We start from the raw sequence: 19,550 nt of genomic DNA, 5'->3' as shown, positions 1-19,550 counted from the left end.
AAGCTGGCCGATTTTACAAATCTGCCTTCAGTCCTCATCAATTATGAAGTGCGAGGTAAAGCCCCGGGTGAGCGATTATCTCTGACAAACACACACACGTCGTTATCTGTGGCTTCTCAGCTCTGGTCACAGTTAGGGACACGTGCCGGCTGAAGAAATGAGCCACAACACAACCAAATGCACAATCTGTGCTATCTGCTAATTAATAAGCTGGCAGGCTTAAGAGTTTTTTAATTTATTGACTGTATGCCATAACAACGGTGCTCAATGTTTCCCCTGACCTGGAATCCTGACCTCTCTACCCATCATAGTCTGTCATTTCTTTATAGCAGACCGCTGCCAAAGCAGAGCTACGCCTCCGCCATTTTGGACTGGTCCAATAGACCACAGACCATGGATGTAGAAGAGGGTCCAATAGACCACAGACCATGGATGTAGAAGAGTACTAGCTACTGGCAGATAGCCGGTTGTTTGGGATCATAGACGTTAATATGTCCACCACGGTACAAGCTTACAGCATACAGCCCATGGGTGTATTAGAAGATAATAAAAGTGATGAATTACAGCCTATATATCCATTATTACAGCCGCATACAGCTAGCAGGAAGCTGGCAGAACCAGATATGTTCAGAATCGTTATTTAGCCTCCTTTCCCGCTACACTCGTAAAATCGCAAGTTGTGTTAATGTGTAAAAGACATTAGTGCCATTAAAACTAATTTACGTTAAGGCGTTATTACTGCGTTAACTTTGACAGCCCTACTATTTATTATTATTCCTGCCTTTCAAAAGTACGTTAAGAAACACAGCTGTGAAACTATGCTAAAAAGATGCATTCATGTGCTTTTGTAGAGAATAGGAAAAACGGCTTCCCTGCAAAAAAAATAGCTTCACAAGACAGGTCATGAGTTATTTTTGGATGTGTCTGAGCTCCCCACTATCACATGACCCTACCCATACACACATATCTGTTGTAAACATTGTCATGCATGACTTATTATCATTATTGTTATAACCTGAAGTTACAATTTAATAATCCTCCTAAAACTACTCTTTAAACTCTCTTTGAACAGGTAGTTACTGAAGCCGTGAGGCTCAACACAAGTAATGGAAAATGCTAAAAGCAGTGAGTGTTGTCAGTCTGGAGCGACCACAGCTGCTCTGACTGAGCCCTGCTGATTTGTGGGGACGGCATCAATCCTTTCTGCTCAGCCTGGTCTGTCATTTGACTGGAGGCGGAGGGAGGTTCTGCTGAGTTAAAGGGCTGCTGAGTCATGGTTCGGCTGCCAGACAAAGAAAGCAACTCAAGACGTGCATCTCTGCAACACGCATGCAGACAAGAGACGACAGAAGCACGCGTCGTGTGAGACAGAAAGCATGAATACAGCAAAGCAACCAAGCTTGATGCACAGATGGATGATGGGATATTCTGTTGCATGCCGAGTCAAACGTCTTCATATGCCAAATTAAGTCATCGTGATTAGGGATGCACCGAGCTGACTTTTTCAGTCCCGATAGTGACGCCTGGGCTTTGGGTATCGACCGATACCGGTGTTTAATCAATCAGCTGTATGCCTCACTGTGTATTATGTGTAAGAAAACCTCAGACTTGACTTAAACATTGCTTTTCCTAACTTTGTAAAACTAAATCTAACAAATAACGACATAGATATAAATGTAATGAATGGTTATTTATGATTAAAATAATAATATAAAAGACTTACTTTTTAAAATATGGGACCTTTAATTATTAGTAGTAATTTTCAGAAGGATATCCCGGTTTGTTGTTGTGTACAGTAGTGCAGCAGCGCGATGTCTCGGCAGTGAAACGGGGGACATGGAGACAAACGCGAAGCTTCGAATACCATCGAATATTTCTCATCGAAGCTTCGAACCCAAAAAAATGGTATTTGTGTGAGCCGTAGTCGTAGGCTTGTACCGTACGCTCATTAAAGCTGCCAGATTATAGCAGGAAGTAGATGAACCCCCTCAGCCTTAACAGACAGTGGTTGACTCTGGACTATTTTATGGATTTGGAGCTGAAAGGAGGGATAGTTTTGAGCTTTTCACTATTTAAAATCAGAGTGGACACACAAGCTCAGCGGAGTATTGACTCAAAGAGACACAGGGAGGAGAAATGAAGTGATGAGGCTGGAGAAGAAGTGCAAGGGAGCGCCCACACAGGTCTCCCCATGAATAATGAATGCATCTTTTATATCCTCCTCACTTCACCTCGGCTATCCCTCTTTTACCGTCCTCTCCCTCATCCTCATCCTCTCCTCTACCGTTTCAGTCCACGCCTGCTATCTTCAGTCACATCAGAGTGAAAGAACGAAGCGGACTCGTCACACTTCCCCGCCGTGTGACTACAACTATGACACAGAGCGCGATAGTGATGTGCTGGCCTGTCCTACTTCATACAGATGTTCCTACCTGTGTTATCTAGCTAGAAACTCTCACTAATCACTACAGATGTGTCTATGATGAACAGAACCAGGGCTGATCCAACCGAAACCAGACAACAACACGCTGCGTGAGAGCTGAGCGAGCCGGGGGGGGACTGTTCCCTCACATCCTGCTGGAAGCAGCGGCAGTCAAACGGAAAGATTTCTCATCAGCACAGTAAACATGTTGAGGGCTTATTGTGAAGGGAGAGCATGTTGTGAATATCAACTGCCAGACAAATTCCTTATTATTTGCTCACAGCGGTGCGTTACAGAAACAACTGGAGAGCGTTTATCGGTCCTGAAGTTAAGGGGAAACAAGAGATTAACCAAATAGGTCTGCTGCGATAAACATGCTGAATTAATTCTTCTCATATTAGAAGGAGTTTGTTTGTGTGAATTGGGGGTAATAATGCATCCAAACTGCAGTAAAAGGATCTGTTTTTAGGATTTACACAGTCTTTTAAGCACCGAATTACCAGAAAAATGGCCGTGTGTGTGTGTGTGTCCGGTTTCAAGTTGGTCATCAGCTGCTTCTGCTCGACAGCCCGAGCCATCCCATTCACCATCTGCTTGTGCAAACCCCCCTCCGCCCCACCAGGGGTGCTACGCCACTACGAGGACTCACCAAGATCCTTAGAGCCTTGACTCTCGCTGGCCATCTCACCCATCCGCACCAGAGCGTCGAAGTAGCCCTTTGCAGCGTATGTGACACCTGGAAACATGGAAGCATTGGGCATCAGATCAAGGGGGTGCGGAGATCTGCAACCCCTCCCCTTACAGCCCACCCCCCCCACAGAGAGGTAAGGTTGGGCATGGGAAATAAAGCGCGACAGGCGGAAATGGAGACCAGGCAGGAAGAGAAGAAGCTCTATGGAGGCAACTAGAGGAAACAGAAAGACTAATCTAAGACCTTTTGGAGTAAACCCTTTTAAAAGGATTAGTTTACCCAAATTACAGAAACCATAACGGTATCTAGCCATGCAGACACTCTAAAATCTGCCATCATGAGGACTGGGTCTATTTATTACAAACTAAGTGCAACACACAAAACATCCAGGTAGGAGGCTTCCAGTTTTTATCTGTCACAGACCACAGAGTGCCTGATGAAATGACGTCGCTAAAGGCCATTGTGGGGACCATTTGCACCAATAACGCCACTAATTTCTTTAAGGCATTAACGCAATTGATCTTTCGGAGGTTGTAGCGGGCTCAGTTTTAAATCTAGAGTGAAGATACTGGCATCATATGAAACTAGAGAACCTAAAGAATCCATTGTCATACTAGCCTGTGGGTAAGTAGGTTAAATAACGCTCCAAACTGGGCGAAGAAAAACTGTCATGGCCATTTTCAAAGGGGTCCCTTGACCTCTGACCTCCAGATCAGTGAATGTAAATGGGTTCTCTGGGTACCCACGAGTCTCCCCTTTACAGACATGCCCACTTTATGATAATCACATGCAGTTTGGGGCAAGTCATAGTCAAGTCAGCACACTGACACACTGACAGCTGTTGTTGCCTGTTGGGCTGCAGTTTGCCATGTTATGATTGGAGCATATTGTTTTATGCTAAATGCAGTACCTGTGAGGGTTTCTGGACAATATCTGTCATTGTTTTGTGTTGTTAATTGATTTACAATAATAAATATATACATACATTTGTATAAAGCAGCATATTTGTCCTCTCCCATGTTGATAAGAGTATTAAATACTTGACAAATCTCCCTTAAAGGTACATTTAGAACAGATAAAAAATGTGCGATTAATCATGAATAAACAGCTAAACCTAGATACTGTATTTGTGATATGAAAGGATTCAATATGAGATTCAATAAAATGCAATCAAACACGAACTATAGCAACCGCCGTGGAGGTGAACTGAGTTTAATTAGTGCTACGTGAAGCATTCAAAGATGATATTTCAGCTGTATGGCTAGATACCACTATGGGTATGCAGAAAAATATGTTTTTTGTAATTTGGATGAACTGAATCTTTAAAGCACCATCTTGACGTGTCCTTACTTGAAAGTACGCTGACGAAAATATTAATAAACCTTCCACAGCGATGGTGTCGAAGCATTTTGCAATTCAAATGCTGCATATGTCAGGCTGCTATTATTCTGTGCGGTGCGTTGTCACACAATGCCAGGGACACTGGCTGAGACGTCACGGTGACTCAGGCCTTAGAAAGTGGGACAAGACGGCCTCAAGCAGCAGCAGCAGCGACGGTGAATTAAAGCAGGTCAGGGGTTAGCCACACGGAGACTGACAGCCATGATGACAGAGGACACATGTCCAGTCAGGAGATACATATGGATGAGGGCTGAGATTATCACAGGGCCGTCATGTTGATGGGTGTTTGTGCTTTGAACTGCCAGAGGACACTCATGCAGAATCCCCAAGAGAGGGGAGAAATGACAACGTATTAATAAATCCACACAGAAGCCAACGGAAATCTGTTCTGAGTTCAGCTTCACTTCTAGTTGACGAGTCCACAGAGACGCTGAGCGAAGCCCACTGCTCTGAAAGTTATTGTTTGGAGAATAAAGACGTGCCTGGCTGCTCATTAAACATACTTAAAAATGACTACTTCTTTTTCCTGTTTGTTTTTGTTTTTTTAATCTTGCGTTGCATTGTTTCCTTAAGAAAAAAAAACTACAACAACCTAAACCATGACTAATATAATATATAAAATAATATGTAGATATAAGAGATAGTAACTGTAAATGAAAAACAAACTATTCAAAAACAAAGGAGAAAAAAGGTAGTAATAATAATAAAATAAAAAAATAAATATATATATTTTTTAATTTATGAAAAAAAAAGTAGTTATGATAATAATAAATAAATAAATAAATTAAACAAAGGAGAAAAGGTAATAATAATAATAATATAAATAATTAAATAAATATAACGTAAAAAAATATATAATAATTTTTTCTAATTCATGAGCAAAAATAAATAAATAATAATGTTAATAATAAATAAATAAAGATTAATACCTACTTACAGTATATCCCTGTAGTCCTGACTCCCGCACAGGATAAATACAGAGTACATTCTGTGTGTTTAAGGCACATTTTCAAAAGAGTAAATAAAACCGAATATAAAAATAATTTAAAAATATGAATATAATTAAATTAAATATTTAAATAAAGGTTGCAACTTCTGAAATAACTTGGCCAGCTTTCATTTTATCACAACCATGAACAGATATTAAAGTCTCTACACGGCGGTGCAACCCCTCCCGGGTAAGCTACGACGGAGACACAAGCCAAGACCCTTTCCTGGCTTTTCCTGAGCCTGGCTTGAGTTAAGCCTAGGTGGGATATGAGAGTGTGAGAGAGGGGATGGACGTGAGGCTAAGGCGGCCGGGTGAGCACAGATAATTTAATCGATGTCCGGAGAAATCCCAGCCGGGAGGAGAGCGAGGCCAGGCGAGGCAGGATTAGCTCGAGGAGACGCTTTACTTGTCTGTCAGTTGAAAAGTGACAGCGAAGGAGGAAAGGAGGAGTAGAAAGGAAGGAAGGAGAAGAAAGGGAGGAGGAGAAGAAAGGAAGGAAGGAAGGAGAAGAAAGGGAGGAGGAGAAGAAAGGGAGGAGGAGAAGAAAGGAAGGAGAAGAAAGGGAGGAGGAGAAGGAGGGCTCTGCCTGTAAAGAGGATTAAAACAGTGATATATAAAGCCGATACAGAGTGGAGTGTGTCAGTCTAAATGAAACACAAACAAGAAACAAAGTCTAAATCAGCTGAGATTCACATTTAATCTGGTCAATCAAACCTCTCACATTCCCTCCCAGGAAACACTGATTTGATGCTTCGCAGGTCAAAAAGACATTAGACATCTAAACTGGACTAAACATTTAGATGCATTACATCTAACTGTTTCAACAGTGTTTCAGTATGGAGGACGGAACCTGCCAAATAAATAAATGACTCGATAAATACATAAATGTTACATGACTGTTAATATTAAAAATAAAAATAGCCATTAATTAATTGATAAAATGTTTTAATTTGCTTATTTATTTATTTTTGTATTAATTCCTTTATTTAGTTACTGTTATGATTAGAGATTATTAATATATTTATTTATGTTTTGCATTTTTTTTAATATTTATTCAATTATTTTTGCATTTGTATTTTATTTATTTATTTAAATTTGGATTTATTTTTAAATTTATTTTATATTCATTTTTAAATGTACATATTTATTCTGCATCGCACTGACATTTGTGCTCAAACGATTAATTGACACAACAATATTGATAATCGCTGAATCATTTATCAAGCAAACATTTCCCGTTTGCAGCTTCTTAAATGTGAGGATTTTATGCTTTTCTACGTTTGATACCGTTGTTAGTTGAATATCTTTGTGTTTCTGTTACAAAAAACAAGCACCACTTTGAGCTCTGGGAAATTATGATCTGCAAAAACTAGAAATAGTTGGCAGATTATCCAATAATAAATAGAATCATTAGATGTCCCAATGGTTGAAGTAATTGAAACAACCACGACGAGACCTTCAAAACTACCCAATCAGTGCTTACTGGGCTCGCTTTCCTTTCACACATGTAGCCTCCAACACTCCCCAGAGTCACAGCTCCCAGTGCTGCAGTAAAGATTAGAATAAAGACTGAATTCACCACATCCCAAACCACACATCCAGTCCAATCGAGCCCTTTAAACTCAAACAAATAAAACCAGACAAAAGTCAGCCTCCTCCCTCCACCACGCCGGTTCCCAACGTCCCCAGAGATGCAAACCTGCTCTACTTTATAAAAAACAAAGAGGTTGCACTGGCATCTTTCCAGAGACGATAGATCCTCGCCGGGTGCCCGGCCCAGCTCTGCTCTGCCCTACTCTAAACCCTGCCTCTGTGCCGCTGCCTGGCATTGATGAAGTGTAATCCCCACTCAGGGAGTCGCAGCGCTATTTTTAGCCTTATCTATCAGACTGGAGCGAGGCCTCCTTTATTGGTCTTGCGGGCTGCCGAGTCTTCCCTGCATTCCCCCTCCGAGCACACGGCGAAGGAGAGACCCGCTCCGCACGGCACGCCGAGCACCATCGCTGAAAATATGATACGACCCCGATAACCTCCTCCCTGCAGCGCGGCATGAAGGAGCGCCGTGGAAAAGAGTCTTTCTTATTAATAAATGAGCTGCTTGGAGGCTTATCTGACGACATGAACATGGCAAGAGGAGGAAGCATGAAATATCTTAATCTATGCTGACTCTACTCAATAAGCTGCAGGACATCCTTCACAACGATGAAGGCTGTTTATTTCTATTTATTACACGGCTTTGTTGATTGGTCGATCATGGTGTTCTACTAGGGCTGCACGATTATGGCCAAAATGATAATCACGATTATTATTTGATTTTAGCGACAACATATTTTATTGCACTTTCACATTAAAATAAACAGTTTTCACTTCCATGCTGTGCTGCGTCCTTGTTAATGTACAGATTAGTGCGGCAAGATGTCTATTTTTTTCTGCTATACATATTGCAGTATCAGAAAATACACGCCACCGCTTTGTTAGCTACATTTTAAAGTGAAATGCTTCAATCTGGTGCACTTTGAGAGCTAAATTAGCAACAATAGGAGCTAGATAAACAATTTTATGCCCTTAACTTAATCATAAACACATTGGTTCTATAGATAATATCTATCCCCAGAAGTGAAACCAAAACATCTTGCTCACTGGCTGGCTGGCTGTTAGTTTAGGAAGCGCTTGATTTGATATGCAGCAGCGTTTTCTTTGAGCAGAATGCGCATTTTAAACGTTGTTTGCTTGTACTTTAGTTACTCTTTTTAGAATATCTCCAGAACAGTGTTGAGATTCTAGAGTAATTCTAACAAAAGGAGACCAGGCGGACCAAAAATAGCAAAAAAAATGGCTTAAATGTTTAAATGTTCATTTAATTGTAGGAAGCCAAAATTGTGATCGCGATTAATATTCGATTAATTGTGCAGCCCTGCGTTCTACGGTCTGTTAATTCTTTATAGTAGATCGTTTCTATGTATAACAGACTGTTGCTATGTATAACAGACCGTTGCTATGTATAACAGACTGTTGCTATGTATAACAGACCGTTGCTATGTATAACAGACTGTTTCTATGTATAACAGACTGCTATGTATAACAGACTGTTGCTATGTATAACAGACTGCTATGTATAACAGACTGTTGCTATGTATAACAGACCGTTGCTATGTATAACAGACTGCTATGTATAACAGACTGTTGCTATGTATAACAGACTGCTATGTATAACCGACTGTTGTTATGTATAACAGACCGTTGCTATGTATAACAGACCGTTGCTATGTATAACAGACCGTTGCTATGTATAACAGACTGTTGCTATGTATAACAGACTGTTGCTATGGACGCAGCTTTGATGTCAGACTCTGGCGGACCGTTTTTGTGTCAAATTTATTATTTCTTCAGTAAGTAGCCATGTAATAAGCGGGATAATGTGCAGCTAGCCGGTCATTGTTGTGAAGTAAACCCCTTCAGGGCGATGCAAGACCCCCCGCATCGCTCTGTCGGGGTTTATTTCACAACAATGACCGGCTCGCTGAACGTTATCCCTCACTTATGATCTGAATATTTCTTTCACAGCCTTTTCTTCCTTCCTCCTATTTTAAATATGTTTTGCACCCTGTCTTGTCCTGGATACCGGCTCGTTCTCCTTTCCTTGTTCCCGTGGGGGGGCACCGTTACTCTCGCGACGCCTCCTGTTCCACTTCCCATTGGCTCATGCTCCACTTAGTTCCCCCAAGACACTTCCAGTGTGCTTTTTGTCTTTAACCTTGAGCCACTCACTGCTGCATGAACACCTCCATCTTCCACACACACACAGTGCGACCATGCAAGCAACGAAAAGCAATGACACAGGACGTACAGTAGAGGCGGACATTTAGGATCAATGAAACCGGCGTGGACGTCGTCACAGAGGAAATCAACCCCAGAGTGTCATCTCTGATAAGAACATCTGCAGGGCGACACTACCGCCGTCACTTTTGCGACAGTTTAAAAGATTCTGGACTTGATGTCAACAACACTAGGAGCTATCTGTGTCGTCATTACAACGCATCTCTACTCAGGAGAAATTAAAGAGGATATAAAAGCAGCGCCAAGTGTCGGGTCAGTTGGCCCCGAGCCTAGACTACTGGACAGACAGGAGGAATGAAAGAAGGACGAAGACGACGGAGAGGAAAACCAGAAACGGTTGGTGTGTACTCACTGGTGAGCGCCTTCTCGTAGCTCTTTCCCATCGCTATGAAGTTCCGCAAGCAGGGGTTGAACTGCTCCATGATGGACTGGAAAAAGGGGGAGAAACAAACAGCACGTTTGGTTAGTCTGGTAGCAGGAAAAGACACGGATACAAACTCTGATATGAGCCACAGTGACGGAGCGTCACTCTTTACTGGGGCACACACAGCAGAGTCAGCTGAGGACTGCAGCACGGATTCATTTCAAGCTCATGGCGACGACTGGAGGGATGAAATATAAGAAACAAAGAGAGAGGACAAGTCACTGGGTGGAGGTTGGGGGGGTGTATATGTTATGTGTGTGTGAGTGTGTGTGGATGGAGGGGCTATTGCTGTTTCCTCTCACCTTCCCTGCTGTCTCTATTAAAATAAACCCAGGTTTTGGCTGCTGCCTCCCCTCAGCTCAGCAGCAGACCTGGACCCATCACTGTTTCCTTCCTTCTCTCCAACACTCTCTGAACTCTGGCAGCACACTGATCCTGCTAATTACTTTTTTTTAAAGGGTCAGTTCACCCAAATTATAAATAAAACCTGTTTTCTATGTAGGGATGACGTCATCAAATCACAGAGGCAACAAATATGTGAAAATTCAAATATTTAATCGCACATTTTTTATCTATTCAAAGTGAACCTTAAAAGGGAGATTTATCAAGTATTTAATACTCTTATCAACATGGGAGTGGACAAATATGTTTGCTTTATGCAAATGTATGTATATATTTGGGATGTCAAAGTTAACGCAATAATGCTTTAACGCTAAATCGTTTTATCGTCACTAATATCTTTAACGCGATCGATCTTTCGGAGGTTGTAGCGGGCTCAGTTTTAAAGCTAGAGTGAAGATACTGGTATCATATCAAACTAGAAAACTTAATGAATCTATTGGTACCAACCATGTCATACTAGCTTGTCACCAAGGAGGCTGAATAACGCTCCAAATTGATGCTACATTTTGGCGAGGAAAAACTGTCATGGCCATTTTCAAAGGGGTCCTTTGACCTCTGACCTCCAGATCAGTGAATGTAAATGGGTTCTATAGGTACCCACGAGCCTCCCCTTTACAGACATGCCCACTTTATGATAATCACATGCAGTTTGGGGCAAGTCATAGTCAAGTCAGCACACTGACACACTGACAGCTGTTGTTGCCTGTTGGGCTGCAGTTTGCCATGTTATGATTGGAGCATATTGTTTTATGCTAAATGCAGTACCTGTGAGGGTTTATGGACAATATCTGTCATTGTTTTGTGTTGTTAATTGATTTATAATAATAAATATATACATACATTTGCATAAGCAGCGTATTTGCCCACTCCCATGTTGATAAGAGTATTAAATACTTGACAAATCTCCTTTTAAGGTTCATTCTGAACAGATAAAAAATGTGCGATTTGATGAAATATTTTAATCAGATTGACAGCCCTTATATGTATATACTTATTATTGGAAATCAATTAACAACACAAAACAATGAGGAATATTTCAGAAGGGTTAATTCTAAAAGGTCTCAGGTCATCCTGTAGGCGTCAGCTACAACACTGGTAAAATAAATGTTAATATTTGACAGTGAAAACAGAGAGGGAGGAATAACCCGACCTCCAGGAACAGCAGAGAGGACGAAGACGATCAGAGCAGATTCAACAGTCAGCAACATGAGATGTGACTTTGCTTCTTGTGTGATCAAGTTATGGGCGATCGGAGCAACGGGGAGAAAAGACACAACCAGAACTGAGACACATATTCAAAAATACATGAATCTAAATGTCCGTCTGGTGTCGGTCAGCAGCACACAGGAAGTGGAGCGTGTCCACAGCGGGACACACGACGAGCGGACGCCTGATCTTTCGTTAACAAGTGAAGGAAAAGTCACAAAGACTCACGTAATGAGTTTAACTGTCTCTGTCTGTCTCGGCAGTGACTCAACCTCCCCCTCAGTCCAAGCTGCCCTTTCACTTCTCGCTGCATTTCCGGCAAACACCAGCAATTTCTCTCCCTTTGATTTTCCTTTCTAACTTTGAAATGAGAGCAGAGGATGGAGGCAGAGAGACGGTGAAGGGACGGAGCGATGAGTGGGAGGATCCAAGACACTGCGATGAATAACAAGCAGCCTTTGAATAATCAAGACCTGGGCTGGATTCAAAACTACATACTACACTAGCAGGACGCACTGATGTAGCAGGTAGTATGCAAACAAAAGCAAACTCTACAGTATGCCAATAGATGTCGTACTGAGAAAATCTCCAGTATGCATTGGACCAGTCTAGCTGCATAGCGCTGGAACGGTACAGGCTACGGTCACAACAACAGTCGCCAAAAACGGCTTGTTTTTTACATTTTTTCGTAGCTATTTCATCACTAAAATCCCCTCTGAACATTTTTGAGGTGAGAAATCATCCGTGTAGATTTTGAATATTGGCACTTTTACGATATTAGACGGCGAATCGAACATTTGCTCCAACGTTTTTGAAGTTTAGAAGCTCCACACTCGTAGAGAAGAGGCTGTGATGCTGTGATGTGCGGCGAGCGCAGCTCAAACCATGGCATGCCTCTGCCGGGAAATGACATTTGATGTAGCTGTATTGCCGTCCGGGTGGAAAGAGTAGAGCTTATAGACGCTGTACAGCGCCAGGAAGCGGTTGAGATAACAAAAAGGGAAAACTGACATAAATCAGGAGAAATACGGGAGAATTGTGACCCCGGGAGGAAACCGGGAGAGAGCGATGGAAAACAGGAGTCTACCGGGAAATTGGGAGAGTTGGCAAGTATGTTGATGGATGGTTTGTTTCAATATCACAACAACAGATGTCCATTATTAAATTAAAGTTAACTTTTTTAACACTAGACCATGGGAACAAGTTGAATCATACACTTCTAGGGACTTTTACTTTACATAAATGTCAGTATATGGGTGCTCTACAGTTGTAGCGTCGGCCCATTTGACCACAGAGATGAGAGTGACGGCTGGCTTGACCGCACGTTACCGCGATACGTTTTTAAGTTGAAACATGTTAAACATTTTACAGCGTGGGAGCAGAAAAGTAAGAAGTGGACGGAGAGAGAGAACAGAACACTGAGCAGAAGGCCGGAGGAGACGAGGGGGACATTTGAGGTTGACGGATATCTTTTCGTGGCTGCTCGCTACGAGGGATGCCTGCTAATGCCCGCCGGCTGACGCACAACAGTCACCTTGGTACACAAACTTCACCACGACTTCAAACAGTGAAGTAGGGCAGGACGACGCAGGGGTGCAAGAAAAACAGGCCGACTGCCCAGTGAACGGAGAGAGTGAACCGCTTCAAGGTGCTTAAATCAGGTGGAAAAGAGCTTAAAGGGGAGTGGGACTTGGCTGATAATAAAAATATCATGAGTGGAAAAAGGTTTTTGATCTACGTGAGGCTGCTTTCGGATCAAAAGAACCCTGCTATGGATTCACAGGGAAGTTTTTTTTTGCTCCAGCGTCTGAAGCCGTAATCACACACACACAAACATGAAGAAGAAAAAAAGAGGTTAGCTGCGTTTCTTTGTGCATTTCTGGGGACAAACAAAACCTATTTATACCCCGATTCCCTCTCGCCCCTCTCTCCCATCTCTGGGCGTAATCACGGTTACGTAAGGCATCGGGCTGATGAACAAACCCACCGAGTGGAAGCGCTCCAGTGAGCGGTAATCAGCGCCGCGGCTGTACCGCCGCTTGGCAGGAAGAAAAGGGACGATCAACAAAAGAATAAATATAGAAGATGGAGAGAGGCCTACTTCTCATGTCTAAATCAACAGATGAACCGAGAGAGGACAGGGGATGTCTCTGGGAACAGGGGTGTGTGTGTATGTGTGAGTGTACATAGCGAGTGAGTGATGAGAGGAGTTATGTAATGACTGTCCGACAGGTTTGGCCTCATGCCTCACATTCTCCTGATGGATCGGTGTGGCTGCTGTTTAAATACTGAATAAACACACACAGATTTACATTCATACACAAGTCAGAAGAAGTTCATACAACACGACGAGAACCTTTTTACATTCAACTAAATAAGCTGAACTCAGTGCCCAAAGTGGGTCGGAACTCACCGCTACGCATTACCAGCTGATCTACATTTCACTCCTTGGTGTACTGTGACTTTTTCATGCGTACCGGCACTTCTCACGGCACTCTCCATATCAGGTTCTCTGGGAGATTCATAACGGTGCAGCGTCTCATAAGCCGTATAAAAGCCATAACATAAAAACTAGAGTTGGATTTTCCGCTGTGAAATGTTGCCAAATGACTGACATGTTCCTCGCTCTGACTTCCGTTACACTCTCCACCAGCACCGCACTGTTTTTGTTTGCTGTCGTCACGTGACAAACTTGCTGTAATCAGTTCTTCTTCGCTGCTCTAAAACAGTAGCTGCCAGTGGCAGCCGTGATACATCTAGAACGACAGCACAATGAAGGCGACTGTTTTGGAGCGGCGGAGAAGAAGAATTGATTTCTGGTTAAACAATCTTAAATTTCTAGGTTAATAAATGATGGTATCGGATCGGTGCATAGACCGGCACACTCGCTGATACCAGATACCAAATTAGTGAACTGTTCGTCGTAACTTTTTTTTTTAGTTATGAACAATTACAATGAATAAAACATTATTTAAAAGATTTCTGAATCTGCTCTTTTGATTTATAGAATATGATTTTACAGGACAAATATTTTCAGAAGAACTGAATGTTCAGACAAAGGCTATGATAAAAAAAATTAAATAATCATTTAACTAGTAATAATAATGATCCAAAATTATTTAAATTGCATAGTTTTAAGTCAAAAACCTTCAAATTTTCACCTCCAAAAACTAATATCTCCTGGTATCTTTTATTCACTGTAGAAATCCAGAATGTGTCTCTGTATAATATTTGATCAGCGGTCGAAGTTCACGAGTGATTGACAGCTGCCTCCGTTGAATGAACAGCCAATAGGAACGCTCTCTCTCTGAAATGACCTGTGATTGGTCAAAGTCTCCCGTCACAGGCTAGATGTTTTAAATCCTGAAAACAGAGCCATGAGGAGGTGCAGAAGTCTAGTTTTCACTCAGAACACTTGAATTACAATTTGCTGAAAGGTTATTATGGAGTTTTTGCCCAATGATGCCAAAAACATTCTGCCTACTGCAGCTTTAATCTGTACACAGAAACATAAGAATGACTCTTTGTATGACTCTGTTTTGTTTGCTGTAATCTGCCACAGACGACAAAAACAAACTATTTTTTTGACGGGAAGCTGCAACAAAATAAAAGCAGCTGAGCTTCACGAGGCAAAGCTGCACAAACATCTGCACAAACATCTGCAAAAATAAAGCAGAACAGCTCACCGCAATGAAGTTTGAAGCTCTTGATCTTTCTCACACACACTAACCATGTTAGCTGTGAATAAAGTCTTCTGATCAACAGTGAAACCCGTCAATCAGCATCAGCGCTGCCCTGCGTACGTTAATGATGAACTAATTCATGAGTTCCCCCCCTCCTCACAACGTGCTCATGAGGTTTAGGGGGTCGTTTAGTTGGCCGATTCTGTCTTAATCCGCTCTCAATCAGCTGAGCTTGTTCCTGCAGCGTCGGGACCTGATGGAGGCCGATTAGCATTCCTCTCAGTGAAAGACCACGTTTGACCGAGTTCATGGGAAATGAGAGGGATTACCCATCAAACCCTGCTTTGTCTCACTTTGTGCTTCGGTCACGTGTGTTAATCAACTCGCCAATTAATAACAATACAAGGATTGTGTTATCACGTTGCAGCGCTGGGGAACGTGCTTCTTTATCTCCGATCGACACAACTGAACGTTATCTGGACGCCGAACAACAACAACAACTTCTGCTTTGTTCAAACAGACATCCAGATACAAACAATGATAAAGATCCTTTCTGTTTACTGATCATAACCCTGATCGCCACAGCGGAGCGAATCACTGAACACCGATCCCACAGGGAAGATAGAAATATTATACTAATAATTAGCTGACTCAGACCGAAGTGGGATTAACCTTTTGAGGGAGAAGTGTGACAAGTTGGTTTCAACATATCTCAATAAAGTCATATGTTTTCAGGACTGTCAACGTTAACGCCACTAATTTCTTTAACGCATAAATGCATATTTAGGTTGTTGCGGGCTCAGTCAAACTAGGTTGTCATGAAGGAGGTTAAATAACACTCCAAACTTACTCTAAATTTTGGCGAGGAAAAACTGTCATGGTCAATTTTTAAAAGGGGTCCCTTGACCTCTGACCTCCAGATATGTGAATGTAAATGGTTCTATGGGTACCCATGAGTCTCCCCTTTACAGACATGCCCACTTTATGATAATCACATGCAGTTTGGGGCAAGTCAAAGTCAAGTCAGCACACTGACACGCTGTAATAAATACTAGATGATAGAAATATGAATCCACTTGCTTCCACTCAGTTATTTTTTAATGTCTGTCTTTGTCTCCACCTGGTCTGTCCCTTGTCCCTCCCTCCTTGCTGGGGTTGCCAGGTCCCATCTTGCTGGGGTTGCCAGGTCCCGTCTTGCTGGTTAATCTGTTTGGCAGCGAGCGGCACGGCAGGTTCTAATGGAGCCACATGGCTGGCTCGGCTTTACAGCAATTTACGCCCCAACATGATATGAACCTGCTGCTGTTTATGCAGGCTCTGACTCAGCCCTCACACTCGTCTGCTGCCGCCAACTGAACCACACACACACACACACACACACACACACACACAGATTGGCTTCCCTACACCATCGTGGCGGAGCCAGCTAGGTCACAATGTTCTTAATGCTGCTGTTTTCTTACCTTTGTTCTCTCGTGTGTTGAGCTGCTGAAGGTTGGCCCACATTAAACGATTTAACAAATCTTAACAGATGCGTAAAATGTGAGAGAGCCCACACATAACGACATAAAGCTTTTGTTCCTATAGTGTGTGGAGAGCAACGATTTGGCCAAGACAGCAACAACACCACACACTAACAGATTCATTCATCAACAACAAGAGTCCCCAGTAAAAAAAACAGAAATCTCACAAAATCTCTCTCGAGTAGTTTCAACCTTGGTTTATGCTCCTCGTAGAGAAGCCGGCACAACATGTGTGCAAATACTTGGAGATAAATAGGCAAAACACTGGAGAAAGAATATAAGAGATCGTTTTGTAAAAGCTAAAAAAAGTTCTCACTGAAAGAGTGGCGACCCGAGGGTCAGTACACAAATGTAATATTTGGCGGTACGTTGGTGTTTAGTGTTTACTACTGTTGCCAGGCAACCTACTTTCCTTTCCGGCACCACTCGTTGACTTCTTGCTTTCTTGCTTATCCACAGAATAGTTTGTTAGAAGGCCAAAATGTACCTAAAGCTGGCAGATCAGAAAATGCTCGTATTATGCTCGTACATTTTGGAAGTCATATTGGTGGTTTACCAAACGACCGTATGATGGACCCGTTCTTAAAGGCCTGTTGGTGCGGCTCCCTGTTAAAACTCATCAGATAAAATAGATGAAATACTCCCAGAGGAACATTGTGAAGTGTTCTCACACACAGACAAACACCCCCCAAAAAACAAACCCAGGCTCACATCGTCATCCTTCCTGCAGAAAGTGATGCTACATGGCAGCCAAGTCCTGCCTGCCAGCACTGAGAACAACTACACACACACATATAAACACACACGAGCAGCACACAAACACAATTATACTCCAGAGTTACACAAGCACACACATTTTGTCACACTCGGACGCTTCCAGGGTGAACATCTGCCTCGCCGACCAGCCCAAACATCCTCTGCTGAGACGCAGTGAAGCTTGTTTTCTTTTCCTTGTGAGGATAAATATTTCAGATGGAGGCCAGACCAACAACGTGTCAGTGTGAGATGGATGGTACTCCTCCAAGGTCCTGTTTGTTTCTGTGTTTGTTTGTGTGTTTGTTTGTGTGTGAGAGATGGCATGTGGATGTTCACGTGTTCCCAGTCTTCAGCAGGTCTGGGCTCATTTTTCTATTTTGCTGCTCAGGTTTGATTTTAAGGTTTCAAATTCCTTGTTTTATGATCCAAAATCTCAAAAATATTAAACTTATGAAGGTTAAAAACAGAGAAACAACATATTGATGAATTTCCTTTTAATCAAATCCATAAACCGTCCTCAACCAAAGACACTCTTCGTCGACTAAAGGTCTTTGCACACTAAGTTTTCGTATGCGTTTTTTTTAATTCGTCATCCGATAAAAAAACCACAGAAGCCTCGCTCACTGAGTGCGATGCGTTTTATTATTCTATTCGTTGCGAAAATTCGCAGAACAAGACAAAACTGAATTAATTATGTGGGTGTGATGGATAGCGCTCGTCCCAAACGGGGCTAATGAATGACTGACGTGAAGAAGAAGCTAACGTTTAGCTGCCCAGAGCTCAATCACTGCTGTCTGATCTTTCATTTGTTTTGGGATCATCTCCGATTCCAAGCTGTTCCTCACTCCCCTGCCACAATCTATCTTTAAATTCAGCATCTCTGTATTCTTTCATTTCTTTATCGTAAAGCGCTTTGTGCTGAGAAACAAAGTGATTGTTTATTAAACGTTTGCGACCGACGGGGCTTCTGAGAGGTCAAACAACCCTCTTGCAAAAAAACGCAGAAAATCAAACCTGTTCTAAAAACTTTAATGATAGACGAAAGTTTGGGAGTCGGTGTGTAAGCGTGATTGACACAACGTGAGGTTGTGAGACAATTTCAGACAGAAAAATACAAACTTGGTGTGCCAAAGCCTTCACACTCGGACAGACTCGTAAAACTGAGTTTCTCCACAAAATCACACAAAAGCACCACTTTAAATCTTGTTTACCAGAGATGTGCTCAGAAGTTTCTTAGAAATCAGTTATTCAGCATGAAAAAAACAAACATAAAAAATGACTCATGGACTAAGAGAGGGGGAGCAGCTCTAGATCCTACTGGCACCGTTTGTTTGCTTATATAAATATGGAAATATTAAACTGATTAGAGATGTGTTTTCTTCTTCAGAACACCAGATGTGATCGATGTCTTAAAATTGGGCTCTCTTCATCATAAAAACAACGAGGGCTGTCACTCCATTCAAATATTTAGTTGCACATTTTTTATCTGTTCTAAATGTACCTTAAAGGGAGATTTCTCAAGTATTTAATCCTCTTATCAACATGGGAGTGGATAAATATGCTGCTTTATGCAAATGTATGTATATATTTATTATTGTAAATCAATTAACACAAAACAATGACAGATATTGATCCAGAAACCCTCACAGGTACTGCATTTAGCATAAAACAATATGCTCAAATCATAACATGGCAAACTGCAGCCCAACAGACAACAACAGCTGTCAGTGTGTCAGTGTGCTGACTTGACTATGACTTGCCCCAAACTGCATGTGATTATCATAAAGTGGGCATGTCTGTAAAGGGGAGACTCGTGGGTACCCATAGAACCCATTTACATTCACTGATCTGGAGCTCAGAGGTCAAGGGACCCCTTTGAAAATGGCCTTGACAGTTTTTCCTCGCTGTAACTGAGATATACGTCACAGTGCAGAAGATAAAGACGCTCTAACTTCCGTCCTGACACCAGCTTGATAAATGTTCTGAACGGAGATCTCCATCTCTGCCTTAAGTCACATGACTGAAACAAAGGTCACTTCCTCCTCTCAACACGGAGGATTCCACGCTGGAACAGCAGGAGGTGACATCATGTGAAGTTCAATCACTCACATATCAACAGTCTCCAGAGAATCTCTCAAAGGAAGCTGAAGAAACGTTAAAATGAACAGCACTGTAATAATCACCACAGTCAACAGTCTCAGTGTTGATAAGTAA

General features: G+C 42.1%; 1 protein-coding gene across 6 annotated transcripts in view; it reads right to left on the bottom strand.

Moving 5' to 3' along the window:
* The window catches only part of baiap2b (BAR/IMD domain containing adaptor protein 2b), an 84,718-nt gene that overhangs the window by 48,638 nt on the left and 16,530 nt on the right, over positions 1–19,550 (bottom strand). For 5 of the 6 annotated variants that reach the window (XM_074620780.1, XM_074620779.1, XM_074620783.1 and 2 more), the window contains exons 3-4: positions 9,695–9,770; positions 3,072–3,158 (exon numbers count right to left, since the gene is read on the bottom strand). In XM_074620780.1, the coding sequence (XP_074476881.1) occupies positions 3,072–3,158; positions 9,695–9,770 (163 nt within the window). The remainder of the gene's footprint in view (positions 1–3,071; positions 3,159–9,694; positions 9,771–19,550) is intronic. The other variant, XM_074620781.1, reaches the window with a different exon arrangement.

Source organism: Sebastes fasciatus, chromosome 20 (genome assembly GCF_043250625.1).
Source record: "Sebastes fasciatus isolate fSebFas1 chromosome 20, fSebFas1.pri, whole genome shotgun sequence".
Classification (NCBI taxonomy): domain Eukaryota; kingdom Metazoa; phylum Chordata; class Actinopteri; order Perciformes; family Sebastidae; genus Sebastes; species Sebastes fasciatus.
This window is presented reverse-complemented; position numbering and strand designations above follow the sequence as displayed.